Source organism: Pogona vitticeps, chromosome 1, assembly GCF_051106095.1.
Source record: "Pogona vitticeps strain Pit_001003342236 chromosome 1, PviZW2.1, whole genome shotgun sequence".
NCBI classification, from domain to species: Eukaryota; Metazoa; Chordata; class Lepidosauria; order Squamata; family Agamidae; genus Pogona; species Pogona vitticeps.
In genome coordinates, this window is record NC_135783.1 from 34719331 (window position 1) to 34744030 (window position 24700).

The 24700-nt window shown below is 41.8% G+C and overlaps 1 protein-coding gene across 1 annotated transcript; it reads left to right on the forward strand.

Moving 5' to 3' along the window:
- The first annotated feature begins 47 nt into the window (after positions 1–47).
- On the forward strand, positions 48–18869 carry LOC110075368 (mitochondrial amidoxime reducing component 2). The gene is made up of 7 exons (XM_020786573.3): positions 48–2113; positions 5290–5463; positions 6508–6670; positions 7808–7948; positions 14790–14851; positions 14928–14999; positions 17650–18869. Exons 1-7 carry the CDS (start codon positions 1842–1844, stop codon positions 17777–17779), a joined length of 1014 nt encoding a protein of 337 aa, XP_020642232.3. The 5' UTR covers positions 48–1841; the 3' UTR covers positions 17780–18869.
- Positions 18870–24700: the final 5831 nt, after the last annotated feature.

Genomic DNA, 24700 nt, shown 5'->3' on the forward strand with positions numbered 1-24700 from the left:
TGCAGGGGACCCAGCCCTTCTGCCCAAGGCAAGTTCTAAACTTGCTAAGTGGGCTTGCGAGTTCATAGCTCGATGCTGGCGGAGATCCATGGCTTGAAGCTGGCTGATGTCGGGCGATGGACCGGAGGGAAGTTGGTGGACGTTGGCAGACAGAAGCTGGTGGAATCTGCCCGCGGACGCTGGTTGAAGCCGCAAGGTGGATGCTGACAGAGGTGGGCGGATGAAGCTGGTGGAAGTTGGCCTCCTGAAACCAGTTGGCGGAAGCTGTGTGGATATCGGTGGATGGAAGCCCGGGCGTGTCTCGGAGGGGGAGTGAATGTGTGTGTGTGTCGGGGGGGGCTGGATGGTGTGTGAATGTGTGTGTGAATGTGTGTGTGAAAGAGCCGGCTGATATTCCGTGGGGATGTCGCTGGGGAGTGTGTGTGACCCAAGCATTCGGGAGCTGGCGGTGGCCGGCTTCAGAAGCGGAGTGGAAGAGATGAACGGGTGGATATTCCTGGAGGAAGCCAGTGGAAGTTGACAGGTGGAACTTCGGGATGAAGTTGCCCGAACATTGGTCGGTGGATACGTCTGGGTCGGAGCCGGTTGACAGCCAGTGGACGAGCTCGCCCCTTAGTTGTTTTTTTCTCTTTCTCTCTCTCTTTCAGGGCCAGAAGTCTCCTCTTCTCCAGGGTGATGCGAGGGACCAGAAGGCAGGCGTCCTGCTGGAGCTGAGCCTGGCTGTCTCCGCTGAGGACCGGAATACCCGGGATACCTGTTAAACCTCGTTTCAAAAAGCAATAAAAGTATTTTTCAAGAATAGTTTTGAGTGTTGTCCTGTTTGTCAGGGGCTGTCATGGGACGATCTTCCCCATCCCCTCATATCTGGGGCCCAATGCCTGGGGTGGATCTTGTGAAGTTATGGTGTGGGGCCTTGTGATGTCACAGGAGGCAGGGGCCTCTCCAACAGTGGGAACATAATATTTCTCCATGCATGTGTGTAGGAGTGGCCTAGGCATTGGGGCTTCCCTGTCTGAGCTCCTAAGCAGTTTAGTGCTGGACAACCACAGAAAGCCAGTGAGCCCTGGTGCCAATTTGGAGAGAATAGTAGTTGTGTACCAAGCAGTTTAGCTACCCCATAACAATAAATGAGTTATTTCTTCCCTTCCCCCACTGGCCTTTGGATTTATCTTCCTAGCTTGGAGATTCAGGGGAGCACCGCCATTTCCTGGCACAGCAGCTCATTTCTCTGAGACCTGGCAAGCAGCCTCCCCCCACCCCCCAATTAATAGTTCTTTGCAGAGTACATGCCTGATCAAATAAACGTACCTTCTAATCTCTCACAGCAGTTCCACAACAGAGGAAGTGGAACTGGGGAGTAATTTGGGAATGATCTTGCATTAAAACCATGCGGATCTAACCCCCCCCCCCCGCGACACACACACACGCACACACGCACACAGACAGACAGACACAACTGGGATACACTGCAAAAAGACACCGATACTGCTTGGTTTGCACACTGCCGTTGTATTAAAGGCTGGTGTCAGAATTACACAGTATCTAGGTACAGTAGTCTTCTGAAGTGGACTGACAAGATTGCTGCAGCTTTTTTGCAGGCAAGAAAAAGGGCCGGGAGCAACCAGGGGACGGGGTTGCAAAACAGCATTCTGCTGCCAACGCCAGCCCATGCCAGAAGGATCGCGGGGTCGAAAAGGGCGCCCTCGTCGCAATGGCAACGGGCGAAAGGCTGCAAAGCGAGCCAGCTGGCAGAGGAAGGAGGGAGGGAGGAGGCTGCCTTCGCCCAGGGCCACCTCCAAGAAGTGATCGAGGCGGCGGGGCACACGGCCCTCTCTCCAGCCATGGCTGCCGGATTCCTTCGGCTCCCGGTACCGGCGCTGCCTCACTCTCGCCTCGCTTGGCTCTGGGCCTCGGCGGCGGCCGCCGCTGTTGTGGCCCTGGGGGCCACCGCGGCCTGGCAATGGCGTCGTGGGCGCCGAAGCCGGCGGCAGCTGGTGCGAGTGGGGACCGTGTCGGACGTCGTCCTTTACCCGGTGAAGTCTTGCCGGGGGTTCCACGTGGAGAACGCCCAGGTGACTAAGCTGGGCCTCCGGAGCGGAGACTTGCGGGACAGGTACGAAGAGGAAGGCGGGAGCGTGTGCGGATTATGCAACAGGGCGGCGGGTCTAGAGCGGCCTCGACCGCGGGAGGGCAAGTTTCCGAGTCCAGAGGCCTGCCTGTGAGCATGGGCGGCCCTAGCAGGTTTTCCAAGCCATGAAATACAGTATATTTAAGGAATGGTTTTACCAGCTCCCACCACCCCAGCCGTGTGAGCTTTCCTGGATGAGAGGGGATTCGAACCCATGACTGCTCAGTCCTAGTCTGACACGGTTTCCCCTGTTCCTTTTAAAGCTGAGTAGGAGAAATGAGAAGAGGCTCCCGTCTCTCCCCCCGCCCCCCCCCCCCCGTTCATGTTCTTTGTGTGCGTGTGTTTGGTGACTAGTGTTTTGCTTTCTTCAGCCATTCAGGTTAGAATTTTTCTTAAAGTCTTGTGAATCAAGCGCGGAAAGCAATGTTGTTGTTGTTTAGTCGTGTCTGACTCTTCGCGACCCCATGGACCAGAGCATGCCAGGCTCTCCTATCTTCCACTGCCTCCCGGAGTTGTGTCAGATTCATGTTGGTTGCTTCTGTGACACTGTCCAACCATCTTGCCCTCTGTCGTCCCCTTGTCCTCTTGCCCTCACACTTTCCCAACATCAGGGGCTTTTCCAAGGAGTCTTCTTTTCTCATGAGATGGCCAAAGTACTGGAGCCTCAGCTTGGGAATCTGTCCTTCCAGTGAAGCACTCAGGGTTGATTTCCTTCAGAATTGATAGGTTTGTTCTCCTTGCAGTCCAGGGGACTCTCAAGAGCCTCCTCCAACAGCACAATTCAAAAGCATCAATTCTTTGGTGGTCAACCCTCTTTATGGTCCAGCTCTCACTTCCATACATTGCTACTGGAAAAGCCATAGCTTTGACTCTGCGGACCTTTGTTGGCAAGGTGATGTCTCTGCTTTTTAAGATGCTGTCTAGGTTTTTCATTGCTTTCCTCCCAAGAAGCAGGCGTCTTTTCATTTTGTGGCTGCCGTCATGAAAGCAATGTAGCTTTCTTAATATGCTAGTTGAGGCCTGTTGACTTCCCAAAGACTACATGATACTGCTTGCCCTTTGATCCTTGACTCGCCCTTTGGTTCATATGGCAATGCGGGCCTGGAAATGAGCCAGATTTAGGCAGGGCCAGGCCAAGCCTTTGTGTGGCCTGAATATCGACACCCAACACCCACCCCCCCCGCGGCAAGACACCTAGTATTCCAAGCCAGCTAAGCTATTTTGATCCGTAAAATATAAAATATTGCAAGTGCCTTTCTCCTTCCCTTGCAACCGAAATGCAATCAGAATTAATTAAATAACAATTTATTGTTTATTTAGTAAAAGGCCTGTGTTGTAACTTTCCCCTGTAAAGCAAGAACATTTCTTAAAAACCTATGGGGGAGGTTAAAATTATTTTTAAGGAGATATAGCTCATCATCTAGCTGGCCATCACAAACACTCTTTTCCAACAACACAAGAGGCGACTCTACACATGGACATCACCAGATGGGCAGTACCGAAATCAGATTGATTATATTCTCTGCAGCCAAAGATGGAGAAGCTTTATACAGTCAGCAAAAACAAGACCTGGAGCTGATTTTGGCTCTGATCATCAGCTACTTATAGCAAAATTCAAGCTTAAACTGAAGAAAGTAGGAAAAACGACTGGGCTAATCAGGTGTAATCTAAACCAAATCCCTTATGAATACACAGTGGAAGTGAAGAACAGATTTAAGGAACTAGATTTGGTATACAGAATGCCTGAAGAATTATGGATGGAGGCCCATAACATTGTGCAAGAGGCAGCAACAAAAACCATCCCAAAGAAAAGGAAATGCAAGAAAGAGATGGATGGATGAGATGGCTGGACAGTGTCACCGAAGCTACCAACATGAATTTGACCTAAATCCAGCAGGCAGTGGAAGACAGGAGGGCATGGCGTGCTCTGGTCCATGAGGTCACGAAGAGTCTGACATGACTTAACAACTAAACAACAACAGCTCCTCATTAACAGATAATGCTGTGAATAAAAAGAAAGGCATTTTTTTCAAACGAAATGAAACATCTTTGCTTAAATAGAATAATCTTTGCTACATGATAGGTGCCAAAAAGAGAGGCAAATATCTTTCTGGATAGAATTTGAATTTTGTATCCGGAACTGTGGATACAGGAAAAAATTAGAGCTTCAAAATTAAAGTTTCTACAACTCCCAATCTTACCATGTAAGATCTTTGCATGTATTATATCCATACATTAATTGGTTTTGTTCTGATATACAGTGGTGCCACGCTTAACGATTACCCCGCTTCATGACAAAATCGCTTAACGATGAGGTTTTTCCGATCGCAATAGCGACTGCAAAACGATGTTTAAATAGGGAAAATCCATTTGATGATGCTCGATTCTGTGCTTCGGGAACCAATTTTTCGCTTTACGACGATCAAAACAGCTGATTGTCGGGTTTTTAAAATGGCTGTCCACTGTTCAAAATGGCTCCCCGCTGTGTTTAGGGGGGATTTTTCACTTTACAGGCACCGGAAAATGGCCGCCCTATGGAGGATCTTTGCTGGACACTGAGGTATTTCGCCCATTGGAACGCATTGAACGGTTTTCAGTGCATTTTAATGCGCTTTTTACTTTCGCTTGATGACAATTTCGTTCTACAGCGATTTTGCTGGGATGGATTATCATCGTCAAGCGAGGCACCACTGTAGAGAAAGACCTCCCCAGGAAAATGTGCTGTAGCTAATCCTTTATCACTCCCATAATCTATCACACACTCTCACTCTCACTCTCTCTCTCTTCAAATTTTGTTCCCACCTTTGAAAGGAGCCATTGTGGAAATAGTAGGTGGGTGGGATTTACAGGGAAAATTTGAGATTAGGGTCAGAAGCTCATCTAAAATTCCAAAGGGGAATTCTCAGTTAATCCTGTTGTTCCAGGAATGTGGGACCACATGATTAATGCAGAATTCTCCTTTCAGCATAAAGTGCATACTTAACTCCTGATTTCTGTGTGATTGAAATCTATCTATCTGTCTGTCTGTCTGTCTGTCTGTCTGTCTATCTGTGTATCTGTCTATCTGTCTATCTGTCTATCTGTCTATTTGATTTTTACCCCGCACCTCTAGACTACGTCTACTCTAAAAGATTAACATGGTTTTCTCTGTTTAACCATAGGTTTTGGCTTGTTATTAAGGAAGATGGACACATGGTCACTGCTCGGCAGGAACCTCGTCTGGTTCTGATTACTGTAAATTCAAAAAATGGCCACTTAATCTTGAACGCTCCAGAGATGAAGGAACTGACCATCCCTGTAAAACTCCCTAAGAAAAATCCACTGAAGAATTGCAGGTGTCTTTTTTAAAATTTCTGAGTTGTTCCAAGTCTTCTTTGTATATACCGCTTAATTTTTTTATGACAGATTTGGTTAGTCAATAAACCTCTTGGGAACCAGCGTGTTATTGTGTGGATTGCAAAATGTTTGTGATGGTATCTCTCAAGAACACAGTAAGGAAGACAAACTGTTTTGTGCTATATTAGAATCTTTCTCCTGAAAAACAAGTGATGATACTCAAATGGCTACACAGATATATAGTTTAATTGTTTTTATGATGAACAGTATAAAGCCCACATACCAAGATGGCTCCACTCTGTTGATCTATGAACTCAGCTCTGGTTCAACTCCAGGTTTTCCCCATATCTGAAGTTTGCCACAAACTCACCTTAAATAGAAATGTTGACTGCAGAAAGCTGCTTCTTGCAGCACCCCTCCTTTCCCAATACAGCCAACTGCTTCATATTTTGACTATGAAAAGGCACCTTCAGCCTTCTAGGGCACATAAGAAGGGACTGTGATTTCTTCACAACCACCCACTTTGCCTAAGAATAGGGCCGGCTGTACTGCAGAAGGACACAAATAGAAAACCATGTTAACAAGCCATTGTCCTTTACTTCAGTTAACAAAATGTCTTGGCCCACCCCAAATTGATTGAATGGCAACAGTTTAAATGATCTTTGTGGTCCTTACCAACAGGGGTGGGGTGTGGGGGTGGGGTGATGTGCTTGTTTTACAAAATATGTGCAATTTTACCACATAGAAACCCCCTCTGAAGATCTTTTAATCTATGTATATTTAGTAACAAAGTTGTAATTAATTTCTTTCAAAAACAGTGGTTTTATTCAGCCTTAAGTCTCAATAATTATAAAGCCTCTACAATTTAAGAGTTTTATTTATAGTATCTTAAATACCAAGCACGGGGTCTAGTAACCTCTTTTTCATGACTATTGGGAAAAGATAGGATATCACTTTGAATACTCCTTATCCTGGTAACATACAATTAACCTGGAGGATTATTTATCATGTAACTCTTTGGTTTATTTTGTAAACTTCAACAGGGTGTTTAGCCTTGATATTGAAGGGCGGGACTGTGGTGATGAGGCAGCTCATTGGTTCACTAATTTCTTGAATTCACAACCATATCGACTGGTGCATTTTGAGACCAACATGGCACCAAGAAAATGTGAAAATATTAAGACGCCTTTTCGACCTACTGATGAGGTTTGAGAATTATTTTTTATTATGAAGATGCATTGTTCCTTATCTTTTAAAAAAAAAATCTTGCCTCCTCTTTATATCTGAAACCAAAGTCAGGAAAGTTAATTTTCTTGGCTACAAGCCCCATATTCACCTAGATGGCTTAGCCCATGGGCATATCGGCTGGAAAAAGTGTTTGTCCAAAAATCAATATTTACAAGTCCTGAACTGAAGTCATTGCTAGTTTAAAGAACAGCGGATACCTGTGAAACCCACCAGATATTTGTCTGATCCAGCATCCTACTTCCCACAGTAGCCAACCAAATATCTTGGGGAGATCCCGCAAAAATATCATGTGGGCAGCAGCACTCTTATGCTCATATCCCTTTTGCAACCAATATTCAGGTATATTATTTCTGATTTCAGAGATAGCATGTAGACATCTTTAATCCTCATCATCATCCCAGAACTACAGAGCTAGAAAAGACCCTATGGATCATTGAGTCCAGCCCCTGCCAAGGAGGCACAGTGGGGAATTGAATTCCCAGCCTCTGGCTCACCAGCCAGATCTCTAAGCCATTGAGCTGTCTTACAGTTCTAACTAAAAGAGTGTATCTTCCCATATGAGCCTGCCTAGATTTTAAGATTTTGGAATTTGGCATGTTTAGGGAGGGCATGAGAGAAGGCCTCTTTGGTCGATGCTCCCAGGCTATAGAACTCTCTCTTATAAAAGGGCAAACTGGCCACATCCTTGTTGTCCTTCTACTGGCAGGCAGAGATCTTCAGTCAGGCTTCTGCTGAATTACTGACTGTACAGAATGGATTTTAATAGAGAGATGTTGTAATATTAAAAACTTTGTTTAAATGTGCTATTTAGAGTTGTTATGACTCAGTGGGTTGGAATGCCTGACTATGGAGCGATGGACTAGAAGTTTGAATCTCGACTGTGTGCTTCCCTGGAAGGGGGCTGTACAAGATCATGCAGAGAGTCTGTGTCTGATGGAGTTACATTCGTTACCACCTGTGGGCCTTGAGCAAGCTGCTTAGTTCCAGAGCTGTGGAATACCATTCTAATGGAGATATCTGAGAGGTATACGAGCAACCTGCTAATTACTGTATTTTTATTTGACATTTCTAATATTCTGTACCTTTGCAACACAGGTTCCGTATAGTGACTGTGGGCCAGTCTTAATAATCTCGGAGGCTTCTATGGAAGACCTAAATACTAGACTGGAGAAGAAAGTGGATCTGCGAAATTTCAGACCAAGTATTACTGTTTCAGGCTGTGGTCCTTATGAAGAGGTAGATACGCTCTGATTTTTTTCACAGAATTCATGAAATAATTCATTGAAAATGCAAGTTTTTTTAAGAGAGCATAGGGAAACTTCTTTCAAGATATGAGTTAACATGGTTATTCTAAATTCCACACCATCTTTACCCTAGGATGAAACATGAAATTTAGTTTCCAGTTATCCTAAAAGTTTCAGTCACTATAAGTAAAGAAAACTTGGTGTGGTGTAGTCATTAAAGTGATTAAATTAGCATAGGAGAGGTCCAGGTTCAAGTTCCCATTCAGCCTCGACTTGGATGTGACTTTTGGTTACTCATGGTCTCTCAGGCTGGCTTGCCCCACAGGGTATTTGTCAGGACGAAATGGGGAGACAGAGAGCCTTGAGCTTGCATGAAAAAAGGCATCATATGAATGTCAACAAAGCAAACAAACAAGGAGTTGAAAGGGATTACTGACATTGGTTACAAAGAAAGGGCACCGTATTTTGTATTGGAGTGGGTTGTGCTTGTGAGGGTACAACCATATTTCCTCACCCCTCAAAAGGATGAATTCCAAAGCTTCTGAACATTTTATGATGTTGCCTTTAGGGGGGGGGGGAGATATTTCTCTGAAGGCTTGCACGTGTACATTGCATTAAATCATTGGCTATTGCACCAAAGTTAATGTTCACATAATTATGATCGCTATCAGCCATTAGATGCAAGCCAGCCCACGCTAGGGTCAGTTTATAGCCTGTTTCTAGGTTTTAATGTGGCTTACAGGAACTATCCTAGAGTGAAACTAATATTCCCTAGAAGAAAGTACACAAGCTTTCAAACTCTTTGGATGCGCTCACATAGATCACTCTTTGGATTTCTTGTGGAGTGGTCCCATACAATCTGTTTCTTAGTGATCATATGATATACAGGGAAATGTGCTCCAGCCCTACCCTAATCCATGCCGAAGATGGATCTTTTTGGTCGAGTTGTTAGGCTACTACTTTTTGGTGCCAGGCTGGAGTGCTTCCCCAGCAGAAGGAAGGGTTGCTTTGAGCTCTGGAATTTCCCAAAGTGCTTTCCTAGTTGCTGTTGCATCATCTTTAAAATGTGGTTGAATCAGGATGAATCAGGATTTTTTCAGGGCAACATGATTCAGGATGCCAAGTTTAGGCCAGGAGTGCAATACCAAACTGCTTTGGCATCTTAAATATTGTTTAATCCTAGTATGAGAATGTTGCAAGAATAGTAATGGTAGGAGTATGGTATGTAAAACAAAAGCAGTTTTTCTTTGATCACTAATTCATTGACATCTTTATTGATATCATAGTTTTGTCTGGAGACAGATTCATATGGCATCAGTACCATGGACAGGAAGTGAAGCTCATAAATGCCGTCAGCACTGGGGCATCGTTATCTGAGCACATGTAGGGTGGAAGATACAGGTCCGGGAAAGTTTGGGATGAGAGTCATGAGAAAGTCAAGACAGCAGCTTTGTATTTACAACCAGACAACACCATTTTTATCCAGCAACAGGCTTCCACAGTTTCTTGCCTACACATTCAAACTTGCAAATGAAGCCTGTTTTTACTTCTTGGCAACCAGTCATAAAAAAAGCAAACTAATTTGCTAGATTAAAGGAGTTTAAAAATTTGCTTCCAAAAGTTACACCATTTCAGCCACTGATTGCAAAGCAGAAGTTTAAGCTTTGTTGTCATTATAATGATAGTTATATTGTATTTATTTGTTTTATGAATTGCTCTGAGTAGAAAGCATTGTGGAAAATATGCGGTACAAATAAATAAAATATGACTATGACAGTCAGTAAAGTGAGACAAGAACAGAAATGTAGGAAAGTGTTGGATAGAATGGCAGGTAGGAGTGAGAAAAAGCAACCATTTGGTAACCAGACATGGCAACAGAATAAAGAAGGCAAGAGGTCTGGGCAGAACATAGGCTTGTAAGTTAGGAGAAATGGACTTAATGGGATATCTGTGAGGTGGAGCCATGCAGGTATCTTGGAGGACAATGCTGTCCTCTTCACCCATTTTCAAGAGACCAGTGCAGTGGAGTGCCATTGTACAGGTCAGCAGGCTTCTGCTTAGAATAAGGCTGATCCTATCAGATAGGACAGTTTGTAGCTTTAAAAATGGATGCAGATTGAGGATATTGTTAACAGTCATAAACCGTTGGGAAGTATAGCTGCCAATGTCAGGAGAAATCATATTATGTGGGGCCAGCTCAAGATTTTTTGGGGGGGAGGGATTGAGGCAGAACTGCCAATGGTTTTCCTATCTGTCTCAGTCACAGTACACAAATGCCATCAAGTTACTCTTCTGCAAGACAAGCAATTCCCCAAATGCCTTCCCCATTGCTTTCCAATAAAAATGTAATCATCAACGTCCTCTAATAAATAATTCTCTTTCATAACAATAAAAAAAAAACAGTATGTGTCCGCTGTCTTGCACTAAGGCTAATTATTAAATTACCCAGAAGTGTTTCTAACAGTGCTAGTGAGCCACTTGCCAGTGAATCATTACATTCTGATCCCTGTTCATCTCAGCATTATTAGATGGTGCTAGAAGATACCTAGCTGGCTGGATAGATATCTGGCAGTGGAGCCAGAGGCTGGGGGTTCAGTCCCTCACTGTGAATCCTGGGCAGAGAGCCAGCCTGTGTGGCTTTGGACAAGCTGTCCCAAGGTTCCCCCAAAGGAAGGGAATGGTAAACCACTTCTGTGTACTTTCTAAAGGGTTGACAATATACAGGTTGCAAACCAAAAGAATGAGCACCATTTAATCAACGTAGGTCTAATAGACTACTGTAGATTTGCCCACTTGCGTCTTCTAAAAGAAAAATCCAAGAGTTGGAAGGGACCTCTCCGACACTCATACAGAGCACGTTACCGTAGTCTCTCGAGACTGAAGGATGCCTAACCTGGAAGGGGCCTATAAGGCAATTGAGTCCAACCACCTGCTCAATGCAAGAATCCAAATGACCCATTTATCAGAAAATTCTCAAATTATGTGTATTTAATATTTACTTTTACTGTGTCTAATACTGTTAAACAGCTGTAGAAAGTACTTTAAAGGGGGTATTGTGCAAGCATAATACTCTTTTTAGATTCATAATCTTTGCTTTCACTTTCTGATACTATATTGAGAATGAAACATAGCTTTTTTATGCACACCCCTTCCTCTGCATGTTGGTTAATTGGTTGACAAGGTTAATACTGCCATCTTGTGGCCAAGTATTTGAAAAGCAGCTTTTGTGCCATTTGAAGGGAATTAAATTTCATGCGCAATGAACTTCTAACTGGAAGTAGAAGAATGGGAGGGTTTTATTGTTTGGGGAATCTTGTAGTAAAACTATAGGGATAGTAGAGTGCTTTATCATCTTTATGGTTGCTCTGAGAGACAGAACTTGAATGCATGAGCAGCAGGCAGTGAAACTAGTTCTATACATTGGATGGAGGTCCATAAGCTACTGCTTTCTTTCTAGCCATTCTGCCCCCTAAGCTCCTTATCCCTGAAGGCTACTTCTAGAAGAGGTGTTCACTATGGAGTGAGGTTGAGTGCTTACAAAGTAATTTTGCAAAGGAGTCTTGTTATGTACTGTGGAAGTAACTAGTTATATTGCTGGTTGCTTTCCTTATTATTGTTCTATTACTATTTGAATTTTTGGGAGGGAGGGGACAAAACTTAAAATTGATAAAGAATGGCATAACATCTGAAAAAGTCTTGTCGGACTCCTTCTAGAATGCTCTTAAATGTAAATGTTTAAAGTACCGTAACTATTAAAAATGTTCTTACATGTTATGTTACTTTTGAACTATAGCTTTGCTGCAGCCTTGACCATTGACTGTCTTCTATGCAGAGCCTGGAAACCTTACTTTTTTGGCCTGGTACTCACAGAAAACCCCAACCAGTATAGATATTCTAGAAGTTGTAATTAAAAAGGTGACTTTTCCATGGTTTGGACTCTAATAATACATCTGTCATTGCTGAAAGAAAGATACCATAGGTGATATGAAATGTGCCACTTTGTGCAATCCCTGTTTGTGTATACATTTGTGCTGTTGGTGTTGCTGCAGCACACCCAGTTTTACCAAAGCTTTTCAGTTCTTTAGTCTAAGAAGGAAGGCACTAAACAAGAGAAAAGATGGAACAACCATTATGGTCAATGGTCAGATATTCTGTTATTTATTTACTTTAAAATTTAATTTAATTTATAATATTTATCTGCTGCCTTACTCCTAAAGGAATCAAGGAGCTTAAAATATTAAAAGGAACAAAATTAAAATTCAAATAATAAATTACAATATTAAAAAAGCATTAAACAAATTTTGTATCAAAGCTCATAATAAGAACAATATTAAAAACACAAATAAAACCTAGAATTAAATGCTCTCTTTAAAAGATCCCCTTAGTCAACCAGTCATTTAAAGCAAGGCCTGCTGGAAGGACAGCAAAGATAGGGCCATCCTGGACTCCCATCGGAGCAGCAATGGAGATGTTCCCATGTCTACACCAAACACACCTGTGAAGGCGGCAGGATGGAATGGCCCCTCCTGATGATCTTAATACCTGGGTAGTCTCATTTGTAGTCCAGACCTCCTGGAAGGCATCATTTTTACTACCACTGCTATTCAAGAAGTGGCTGCAACCCAAATATTTGTCCTTAAATTGATTTCTTTGGAACTAAACTGCAACTTGCTTTCTCTGGATTGGGAATAATGTGTTGTGCATTCCTTAGTACAGTTTTTCTAAATCTCATGTGCTCTAGAAATGTTGAAGTATGTCAATCACCATCCCCGGTCAGTAACTGGTTAGGGTTGCAACCTAACATATCTGCTGGCAAAAAGGTTTTGGAAGGGTGGCTTGCCATGTTCCTTTTAAAAGCCAGATTACATCACCTTGTACAGAGAGGAGAAAGAGCAAGTTCATTGCCATTTGGAGGTTTTTGTGAAATATTGAATGCTTCAGACAGCAAAGAACCATGTGGTCATGAATTGCACGTTCTTGCCTTAAAGACAATAATTTTGGAGAGGAATATGGGTTTGTTTTGCTGGCTGGTTTCTTTGCACAGTCCCAGGATGCCCCCAGAAGAAGGGAATGTGACCCTTTTCAGGTTTTTCTCAGTAGAGAGCACTCGGAAGTGGTTTACACTTCTAGATGTGTTTGTTTGCTGGACAAAATGATATTTTGTTTGACAAAATGGTATTTGAAAATGTTTGCTACCATAACATCCTTGGGGTTTAGGAGGCCATGCAACTGTTTTGTTTTGGGCAGACTAAAACATAGCTATCCTTTTAGAAGCAGCATAGAAAGAATCCTGTTCATATACCAAACATCCTGTTTTTTTGTATCTGGAGACACAAAAGCACTTTATTTTCTGTTCTTTTCTCCACACTTAGCAACGGGAGAGCACATTTTAGGCAACTTCTCAGTTACTTGCTTTGAAGTCTTAACTTCAGACAACTGTAGCCCAGTGGTAGAGTACCTGGTTGGCCCCAGATGGCCCCAGACTCAGTCCCTTAAATGCCTAGATGGACCTGGGAAAGACCCTTGCTTGAAAGCCTGGAAAACTGCTGGCGGTCAGTGTAGACAAACATATTCTATATGGTTTTAGACATCAGTTTACAATCATGAGTTTACATCCTGTGTTCCTTCTATTTACATGACTGTGTTTGAACTGGAAGAGTAATCATGCAGTTACTTTCTCCTCATAGTTGTCTTCTTGTAAAGTCAAAGCATGCCCAAGATGTTTTGCCACTTGAAATGAAGCACCAGATGGCTTCATTACACAAGCTGACTTGGTCTGACAGTCAAATCTTACTCTGCACTGGCAACAGGACAGTGTCCTCCACTACATCTTGAGGGCAACTAGCTAGTTTAGGGTATGTCAGGGAGGTGAGTGTCACACAAAGCATGGTCCAACCGCATCTTGCTGCCTGTCCTTGGTTCCCAGAAACTTCAGCCTGAGGTACCTGCTTCAGGCCAGCCTACATACAATAGTCATGTGGCCATGTGAAAATCGTAATCCACTGTAATCTTTTATCAGAAGTGAAAATCTTGAAGTTTTATTGTGGGCTGAAGGAAGCCCTCCCCCAACTATTCCATTAAAAATATGGTCTAAAGTCATATCTGGGTGTTTCTTTAAATTTAGTCATGATAATTTAGTTTGAAGAATGTAATAACTAGGCTTATTACCAGATAAGAATGATCAGCTAACCAGCTCTCCTTTCTATTATGAGAATTTGAAAGTTACTTTTGGGGTGATTGACTGACTGAGCTTCTAGACTGTCCGATTTAATTACTACTCAGAGCAGTTTACATAATTAAGCAAAACATACAAATTAAAATAATAAAAGGTGTAGATACAACAAATGAAAACAAAAATAGGAAGGTGACTGAGGATTGTCGTCTGGTGGCTTAGGTGAACTAAATTATACAAACCATAACATAATAAAACAAAATGTCCAGTAATATAATAAAATAATCAATAGCTACAATAGAATAGGGTTCTCAAAAATTAACCTAGGATGTTGCCAAGGGCCTCCTTAACTAATTCGGTTTTTACTGATCTTCTAAAATTGTATTGTTCTCCTGTAACTCCTAGACCCCACTAGTGCTCAAAGTGATGGTTCCTGTGGCCAGCAGTAGTTCTAATCATCATCATTTTCTGAGCTCTCTTCCCAGAGGAAAATAGTTTTTGTTATTACCTCATTCTTTCACTGATGTGGTTTAGCCATCATCTTCCCATGGAAAGATGAATAGTTTAATTTTAAGAAGCTGTACTTAAATGGAAAAACATTTCTTTGTATATTGTGAGAAAATTGTATGAAGTCTAAGTAGGCACTTTTTATTTTCCTTAGGATACCTGGGACAAGATTATAATTGGTGATGTGGAAATGAAATTGGTTATGCAATGCGGCAGGTAAGCTTCTGGTTGGCAACAGGGAATAACACACTGTTTGATCATATTTCTTACTAAAATTTGTTTACTACTGCAGGTGTATTTTGACAACCGTTGACCCAGATACAGGTATCATAGACAGAAAGGAGCCCCTGGAAACACTGAAAAGGTAGTGTAAGACAATAATTGTTCACAACTTTATATCTGAAATGAAATCTGAAAGTAGTATTAGTAAATGGGCATGTCACTGCTTCTAAAGCTAAGGCTTCAGTCTTCCACACATTTACAAATATGTTTCACTGAATTCATTGATGTTTGCATAGAATTGGCCGGTATGTTGCTTTTTAAAATTAAAAGGTTGTCTGCATATTTTTGTCTAAAATGTATTAAATTAAATAGCTAAACTTAAAGAAGTCATTAATTATAAAAGTTTAAATGTAGATATTATATCCGGAGCACAGATCAAATGATACATGCCTTAGACGGAACACACCTGAATTACTCTACTGTGCTGTAACTAGGATTGCCATTGAAGAGTACTCAGTAACTGTAGTTGGTCCAGAATGCAGTGGCTAGATTGTTACCAGCATCTGCATATAGCAAGCATGTGACTCCATGCTCTGGCTTCTAGTCTACTTCCTGTCACAATTCAAATCGCTGATGATGACCTTTAAAGCACTGCATGGTATAGCCCCTGACTGCCTGTGCTACATCTTGTCTCAGTAGTAGAATCAATCCATATATTCTAAGTTTGTCATTTCTAGAGTAGAACACTTTTTAGTTGTCTGACTGAAAATGTCCTGTTCTAGTCCAGTTTAGTTCACTGACGCCAAGCACTGTAATGTTTATACATTCCATTTCTTGTATGTGTTCTGCAGCATTAGACTTTCCTTTCACTTCTGTGCATGTCAGCAGTTAGATGTCCCTTTGGCTTTAAACTAGTTGCCTCATTAGCAACAGAACAATGTTCTTGTTTTGTTCTTTTACACTTTAATTATAGAGAAATTCTGTCAGAGGAAAAGTAAAGAGCTGCATTTAATGCAAAGAGCTACTTCTAACAATGAACAGTACTTTTGTTTATTGAATTGAGAGCAGTCTCATACTTCCCCCAATATAGTATTTTATGGTTGAAGTAATTATTTGCTTTTAAACCCATGAAGCAACTGATCATTCTTTGACTAGTTGACAAGTCTAACGATAACACAGTGGATCCCACATGTAACCTTCCCATAATCTGCCCTGTCACTTAATGGCCTGCATCTATATCTGTTGTAATAAAGCATAAAGGTTTTAAGAAACAAAAGCAATGCCCTCAATGTTACCGAGCCCTTAAGCCATTATAAATATAAGAAAATGTAAACTTTCAAGTTGGGGTACCATAAATTTGGGGGCAAGAAGGTCCTCGGTAATCATCTCAAAGGCTCATCTGGTGAATGCAAAGTGCCTTCTATGTCTGCGTGGGGAGAGCTCACTAAGACAGGACACTAAATCTCTGTTGGGTAAATGGTAAAAAGAAAATAATTCTCTGACCGGTTCTTTCTTCAAGACATCTATGCTGCAAAAGTGGTCCCCCCTTCCCTCCATCAGTTGCTTGACAGTACCACAGTAGGCATGGAGATAAATTACAAGGTAGCAAGGACGTTTCAAAAGATGCTTGAATTCTTTTAGCATCTCTCACGGTGCATGTTGTACAGTAACCCCAAAAGAATCAAATGGGAATCAACACTAAAAATTAATTAATTTGTGCCTCATGTAAGATTTGAACTGTGCTTGATGCTCAGCTTTACAGAAAGTTGTACTATTTGATGCCCAGCTTTACAAAAAAGTTGCATTTGGGTAATGTTTGAACAGAAAAATCAGATTTAGCACCGCAAATTGGAGGATTTCTTTGTTAGACTACAATCTCCAGACTCTCCAGCTAGTATAGCCAACCAGTACCTCTACATTTCTCACTATATATGTAGACATGTATGAGGTTTGTTAATCTTTTTCTTTCTTTCTTTCTTTCTTTCTTTCTTTCTTTCTTTCTTTCTCTCTCTCTCTCTCTCTTTCTTTCTTTCTCTCTCTCCCCCTCCCTCCCTCCCTTCCACTTATGCCCCACCCATATTTTCCAAGAAAGTAACATAAATATAATAACAATATTGAAATAACATACAAAAGCAAAACCCCATTTTAATTCATCCACCTCCCATTCTAACACATATTACAAAACTCAAGAAGGTGAACCATGAGGTCATCACAGAACTGATGCTGGAGTGCTGAGTCTAGCTTGAGGAAACCAATGTTCAAATTCCCATCTGATTATAAATGTTTACTGGGTGACAGTTATGCAGTCCTTAGATCTCATTGTAACTGAACTCACAGAGATAACAAAAGAGTAGACAGTGGATCTCACTGTGAACTCATTGGAGGGTGCTTTGTAAGAAGTCAAATTGTTAGCAAGTCTCCAGAGTCTTAGGCACATCAATTTCCCAACCTCTGCTACCTGAATCCTTCTGCTAGAGATCCTAGATAATGGTTTAGATATGTAAAGTCAAGTTGGAACCATCCTATAGCAAAGGGCTTTCAAAGTAAGAGATCTTTAAGGAGTGGTTTTACCAGTTCTGTTCTCCCACTGAGTTTCTATGGCCAAGTGAGGATTCAAACTCAGATTTCCAGGGTCCTAGTCTATTATTTTATCCAGAACATCTCAATGAATACCAGAAAGACAAAGAGTAGGAGAGAAAAAAGAGAAATAAATAGTTCACCTTTTTAAACATACCTGCTGAAATAAGCTTCTTGCCATAAATTCATTAATGAACCTCCTTTGTTCTTTGCAGATACCGTATGTGTGATCCTGCTCTGAATCATATTCACAAATCAGCTCCCTTGTTTGGGAGCTTTTTTGGTGTCGATAAGATCGGAACCGTCAAAGTTGGAGACCCAGTATATAAGATAATTGAATATTAGGAAGGTGAAGGGCTCAATGTTGGGACAATCACATATTTTAAAACAATGTTTATCATGTACTATAGCTGTAATACAAAATTATCAGAGGGCACCATCAAGATAGAACTTGGTATTTTAAAGGCCCACTAATTTCAGAGGTGCAGATTAATGCATCTCTTTTCTTTCTATACATCTCTTACCTTTTTGATGTCAGAGAGTAGGCAGAAATAAGATGGATTACTGGGGGAATCACTCCGCATGTCTCAAGAGGTATTTGATCCACCAAATAGAAAACCTTGCTAGACTTCATTAATGTCTTCCAGCAAGGAGGAAAAAAAAGATACACCATTCCTGGTGCTTGCATTAAAAAAATCTTTGGCTTTGCTTGCATTGGGACAGAAACCATGTTTTCAGAATTTTAAAAGTTTTCGAACTGCAGAGCTGGAAGAGACCCTGTGGATCATCAAGTCCAGTTGCCTATCAAGAAGGCACAGTGGGGAATCGAACTCCCAACCTCTGGCTCTGCAGCTCATTGCTTAAACCCCTGAGCTACCCAGTAGTTCTTTTAAATGGGGTTGCATTTTGTTCTTCCTTCCTTTCTGTTGGCCTCATGTTAGTAGAGTTCTGGTTATATTGCAGGGTCTAGTGCGGGAGCATTCCTATTAGGCAGATACAACGATCATATCTAAGAGCTGAATTGGGCTAGTTTGCACCTATACTGTCTACTAGATTTAATTTCACATTGTTTACACAAAAATCTTCTTATGCTAATCTTACACGTACGTATATAATGTTAGCAGACAATTTTTTAGTACAAGGATCTAAAACTGAAGTGAAGCTTAGCAGAAATACAAAAATATACAACTACATCTAAAACTATATGGAAAACAACAAGGAGTCCTGTGGTATTTTGAGGACTGACTGGCACATTCATTTTGGTAAAGGCTCTTGTGAGCCAGAAAACATTTTTCAGATGCCTGGTGTTAACCTCAGTTCCAACATGTTTTTATTACTGTATCTTATTTTGAACTCTTTATTGTTGTAAATCACCTTGAGCCTCTCCTTTGGAAAAGCAATGTACATTTAAAATAAAATATAGACATAAATCGTTCCTTCTTGTCAGATCATAGTGAACTATATCAAGCATATCCAGGCTAAAGTTTTAGATGGGAGGGAGGAGACATGAAGCCCTGGGACTGAATCCAATCTTCTTAGGGTCCCAGTAAGGCTGTCTTGGGTTCCCTAGATGGCTATGGTTCCTTCTCCATGGTGCTAGTATTTAGTGATGTAGCAGTTTCTTGAATGAGTTTCTCTTTTACAAAGTGTCCTAAGGTTTAGTTGCTTGCCACGAGCGCTTTAAGCTGAAACATGCTAGTATTTATGCCCCCACCCTTTTGTTTTTGCCCATCACTGATAGCATTCCTCCTAGAGCTTCTTTGGAACTGAATTTGAACTTCAGTCTGAAAGCAATTTTCCAACTGTACAGTACTTCCAATGACTGGAAAGGCCATGTGTCTTCAAGGCCAAGTGGGGTACTTTGATTTTCTATGACGAATCGTTGAGAGCTAGATACAGGGCTTGGTAATACGGTCTGTTTGCTAAACAGGTGATCCGTCCCCATGGTCATTTGGGTTTAATTAATAGTCACATTTTGATATGTTTTCATTTGACTTTTAAAATAGTTGATTTCTCTATTATATACCACATCAAGACATATTGTGTCTTACACTTCAAACCTAAGCAAGTGTACCAAAAAGTAAATCCTTAGGCATTACTCTTGAGTTCAGTGAGGGTTACTCTCTAGTAAGCATGCTCAATAAATAAAGTAACTACAGTATATCCACTCATGTGGGAGTCATCCTTTCTGACCTCATGCAGGAGTGGGCAACATGACACTCCCCTTGTCATATCTGTGCTTCCTCAGCATGCTCGGCTAGAAAGAAAGAAAAAGGAAATAAAATGTCTCTTTCCATTCCTGTGAGCTTCCAGGAGCATTTGTTTTGTAATAAAATATAGTGCAGCTCCCATTGAAAGGAAAATAATGAGAAGTACACCCCGCCCTCAAATACTCAGTTTTGGCATTTTCTCATTTTTGCTCATTTGGGAGGTTGGTGCAAGTTTTGGGGTGTAAAATTGTCCTCCATATCTTCCAAAGTTGCTCACCCTAATTAACCAAATGCAATATTTGCACTCTTACCATCATTAAGTAAAAGGGGCCAAATGTTGAAGGTCAGTTTTTCCTGCGAACTGCCTATTGTTTTCACTCAACAGCTAGGAAGGTAGATTAGTTTTATGGGTTGCCAGTACTGCTTCTCTCCAAATACACACAGAGTGTGGTATAATGGTCAAAGTATTGGGAAATACTAAGTTCATATGTGCATGCAGCCCTGAAATTTATTGACACAAACCTTGAGCTACTCTGTCAGCAGGCAATGGAAAAATGCAAATAAAACTGAAAAAATGGTCATGCATCATACCAGAATTAATTTTAGAGATTATCCAAGTTGAATTGGGAAGCAAATGGAATGGAATGCTAAGCAGAACGAACCTATATAGTACATTAATTAATGGAATGAAGAACTTCTGCTTAATTTAGCTTCACCCAGCAATCTTTTACTTTGAAAGTAAGACATCTGTATTTCATGCCTAGTTACCCACAAGAGTTAACAGGCTAAAATGAGTTTCAGTCCTAGCTGGAATAGACCCTTGAAATAAATGGGACTTATAGAGAAGTATAACAAGAATTATTCATTTCCATAAGCCCTCTCTCCCTGGGACTAAGCTTCAACCTATGTTTACCTAAGTATCCTTAGAGTGCAGCCCTTTATCTACTTCCCTAGGAATAAATACTATTAAACTCAGTGGGACTTATTTTTGAGTTTTTTGTTTGTTTGTTTGTTTGTTTGTTTGTTTGTTTGTTTATTTAATCCTGCTTTTCCCTCCAAAAGGACCCAAGCAAGCTTACATTATCAAAACAGTATTTAAGAGCTAAAAACAGTAAGTATACAAATATTAAAAAAAGAATTAAACAAGTATTAAAAAGGTAACTAAGATCAATATTAAAACATATTTAAAACAAAAAAGCATAACAATCCATTTAAATCCCTCTCAGACCACCAGACCTTAAGGAAAAGCCTGCCTGAAGAGAAAGGTCTTTCCCTGTCTGTGGAAGGACAGCAAAGATGGGGCCAGCCTAGCTTCTTGTGGGAGGGAGTTCCAGAGTCTAGGAGCAGCTACAGAGAAGGCCCTCTCCTGTGTCCTCACCAAATGCACCTGTGAGTGTGGTGGGACTAAGAGAAAGGCCTCTCCTGATGAGCTTAATGCCTGGGCAGGCTCATAGAAGAAGATCCAATCTTTTAGATAGCTTGAACCCAAGCTGTTTAGGACTTTGTAAGTTAAAACCAGCACTTTGAATGGTGCCTTGAAACAGATTGGTAGCCAGTGGAGCTGCTGTAGCAGGAGTTATATGTTCCATGTAACCAGCTCCAGTTAGCAATCTGGTGACAACAGTTTGGACCCTTTGAAGTTTCCAAATACTTTTCAAAGAGAGTCCCATATAGGGCATGTTACACTAATCCAACTGAGATGTAACTAGGGCATGTGTCTCTGTGGCCAGATCAGACCTCTCAAAAATGGACACAGCTGGCACACTAGTTTTAACTGTGCAAAGGTACTCCTGGCCAAAACTGAAACCCAGGCACAGAGATGACTCCGGGAACACCCCCCCAAGCTGTGCGCCTGTATTTTCAGAGGGAGTGTAGCCTCATCCAGCACAGGCTGCAACCCTATTCCTTGATCTGGTTTTCTACTGACTAGGAACACCTCTGTCTTGTCTGGATTAAATTTCAGTTTATTTGTCCTCCTCAAGTCCATCACTGACACCAGACATTGGTTTAGAACCAAGACCGCTCCCTTGGATTTAGCTGGAAAAGAGACAGATTGTTGTGTGTCATCAGTGTACTGGTGACCCTGAACCCCAAAACTCCGGATGACCTCTCCCAGTGGTTTCATGTAGATGTCAAATATCATAGGGCAGTGGTCCCCAACCTTTTTCCAACCGTGGACCAGTTGGGGGGCAGGGTCCATGAGCACAGGGACGTGGCACACTCGCAGGGAGCAGTGCTTGTGGGGGGGCAGGAGATTTGCGGCCCGGTCCTGGTCGTGGACCAGAGGTTTGGCATAGGGGACAAAACAGATCCCCGAGGGACACCACAGGCCAAAGGGTGTCAAACAGGAGTCCCCCAGTACCACCTGCTGGGTTCTCCCCTCCAGGAAGGACTGGAGCCACTGTAAAACAATGCCTCTATGTCCCATCTCAGAGAGTCGGCCCAGAAGGATATCGTGGTCGATGGTATTGAAATCTGCAGAAAGGTCCAGCAGAACGAACAAGGACACACTCTTCCTGTCCAGTTCCCAGCATGGTCATCCACCAAGGTGACCAAAGAAGTCTTTGTCTGTAGAATCCTGAATGTAAACAACAGACATTTTTGGACTACAACTCCTAGAATCTTCCTTCTATCACTGTCACTGAGATAACAAGCATGCTATGGTCACACTGGCTGGTGATTGTTTGTGGTCCGAAACAAGCCTCCCATAGGATAGTATCTGGTGCTCCAAAGCATCTGAGGGAGTAAGACCCAGTGGATTCAGGAGACATAATGAGGATGAAACATAATGAGGACTGTTACCTTAGGAATCGATCATGACAGTGTACATCTTGAGGATACTTGCATTGGTGCAAACTTAGTTGAGTAACCACTATGAAGAGAAGGAAAGGAGAGAAGGCACCTGTGAACACACAAAAGGGAAGAGGTGGAAATATGATTTATTATTCAGAAGGGAATGGCCAAAGCACCCTCAAAGTGTCTTGCAAACCCACCATTTCTCCTTTGCTGGATCATTCAAAATAGATTGAATAAAATATTTTGTTAGTCTGGGCGCATGCTCTGTCCATGGCAACCGCTGGGATATATTCTTTCTTTCTTGAAGCTCTGGTTAGCATCACTTGGGAAAGCTTTCAGTACACAACAGGCTAATTGATCGCTCAGCTTTCACATAGCTACCGCCATGCTGTGTTCACATCTGTGTACCGTTCCTGTCATCCTCATGCCATAACATTGGAGGAATGATGACTGTTTCTTAGAGATTCTTTTGTGGGCCCAGTTGCCAAGACCAAAGCTGTAATGGTTTGTTATTATGACCTTTTGTTATTCCATTAGGGCTCAATTGCTTAGAGGGGGGAAAAAGCAATGTGTGCATACTTTAGGAAAGTTTTCACCCTTTCCATTGACCTGACATCACAGTTTATACTAGAAAATATATTAATGACAAAGTAGTGTTTTCATGTCAGGAGGACCAACTTTAACAGCTATAATCTGCCCTTAGCCATCATAAATATAAATGTATTGGTAAAACAGATCTTGTTAATGTAGCCAAGATAAATGTTAGTCTATATTTCAAACCAATTGAAGCAGTCTCTCTCTCTCTCTCTTTCTCTCTCTGTGTGTGTCTGTGTGTAAGAGAATGAGAGCAAGAGAGAACAAGTGTGAGTCAGCTGAAACACACTATCCTTGAAAGACTGTTAACATGATTCCTCCTTCACCCCACCTTAAACTGCTTGTTTTTCTTTCTATTCCTTTTTCTTTTTGCAGAACAGCAGTGATTTACTCTGTAGTTTTTGGAAGAGGATGCACCTCTTTATGCTATAGAAAAAACTGTTTCCAGGACACCCATGATATAACAGTACAGAGAAAATCTTGCATTATAAATGTGAAGTTATAAATTATTACTTAATGGTATATGTTTAAGGTATTTCACAATCACACCACTGTGTCTTTCCAAAATGGAAATTGTGAGCTCCATCTTTCCTATGTTCAATCTGTGTAAATCAGGATGTTTTTTTCCCCGATGGAGGTAGCAGCCATCTTGTAGCAAAAACATAAAAGGGTCCCGTGGCATCTTTAACACAAACTAGATTTATTTACCATAAGCTTCTGCAGACCTGCAGTCCACTTCTTCAGATGCATGGAGTGTAACCTTAGCAGACAGACAGTGGTGGGGAGGACAGAAAACAAAAAAACTATGGGAATGAAAGAAATCCAACTTCTTGATGATCAGTCAATGACCATTAAGGGCAGATAACGTTCCTTGGACAGGACAGAAAATCAACAGATGGTTCTAAAAGAAACAGGCATATCATAACATTTGATCGTTCTAACAATAACCTATACCCTAGACAAGAGGCTGCTGGTAGGACAGAAAATGGAGAAACAGAATGGGGAAATACTAGGAAATATTACAAGTAGGAGAAGAGACATCATCGTCGTCGTTTAGTCGTGTCCGACTCTTCATGACCCCATGGACCAGAGCACGCCAGGCCTTCCTATCTTCCACTGCCTCCCGGAGTTGTGTCAAATTCATGTTGGTTGCTTCGCAGACACTGTCCAGCCATCTCATCCTCGGTCGTCCCCTTCTCCTCTTGCCGTCACACTTTCCCAACATCAAGGTTTTTTCCAAGGAGTCTTCTCTTCTCATGAGATGGCCAAAGTACTGGAGCCTCAGCTTCAGGATCTGTCCTTCCAGTGAGCACTCAGAGTTGATTTCCTTTAGAATTGATAGGTTTGTTCTCCTTGCAGTCCAAGGGATTCTCAAGAGCCTTCTCCAGCACCACAATTCAAAGGCATCAGTTCTTCGGCGGTCTGCTTTCTTTATGGTCCAGCTCTCACTTCCATACATCACGACAGGAAAAACCATAGCTTCGACTATTCGGACTTTTGTTGGCAAGGTGATGTCTCTGCTGTTTAAGATGCTGTCAAGATTTGTCATCGCTTTCCTCTCAAGCAGCAGGCGTCTTTTAATTTCGTGGCTGCTGTCTCCATCTGCAGTAATCATGGAGCCCAAGAAGGTAAAATCTGTCATAACAAGATACATAACATGTGATAA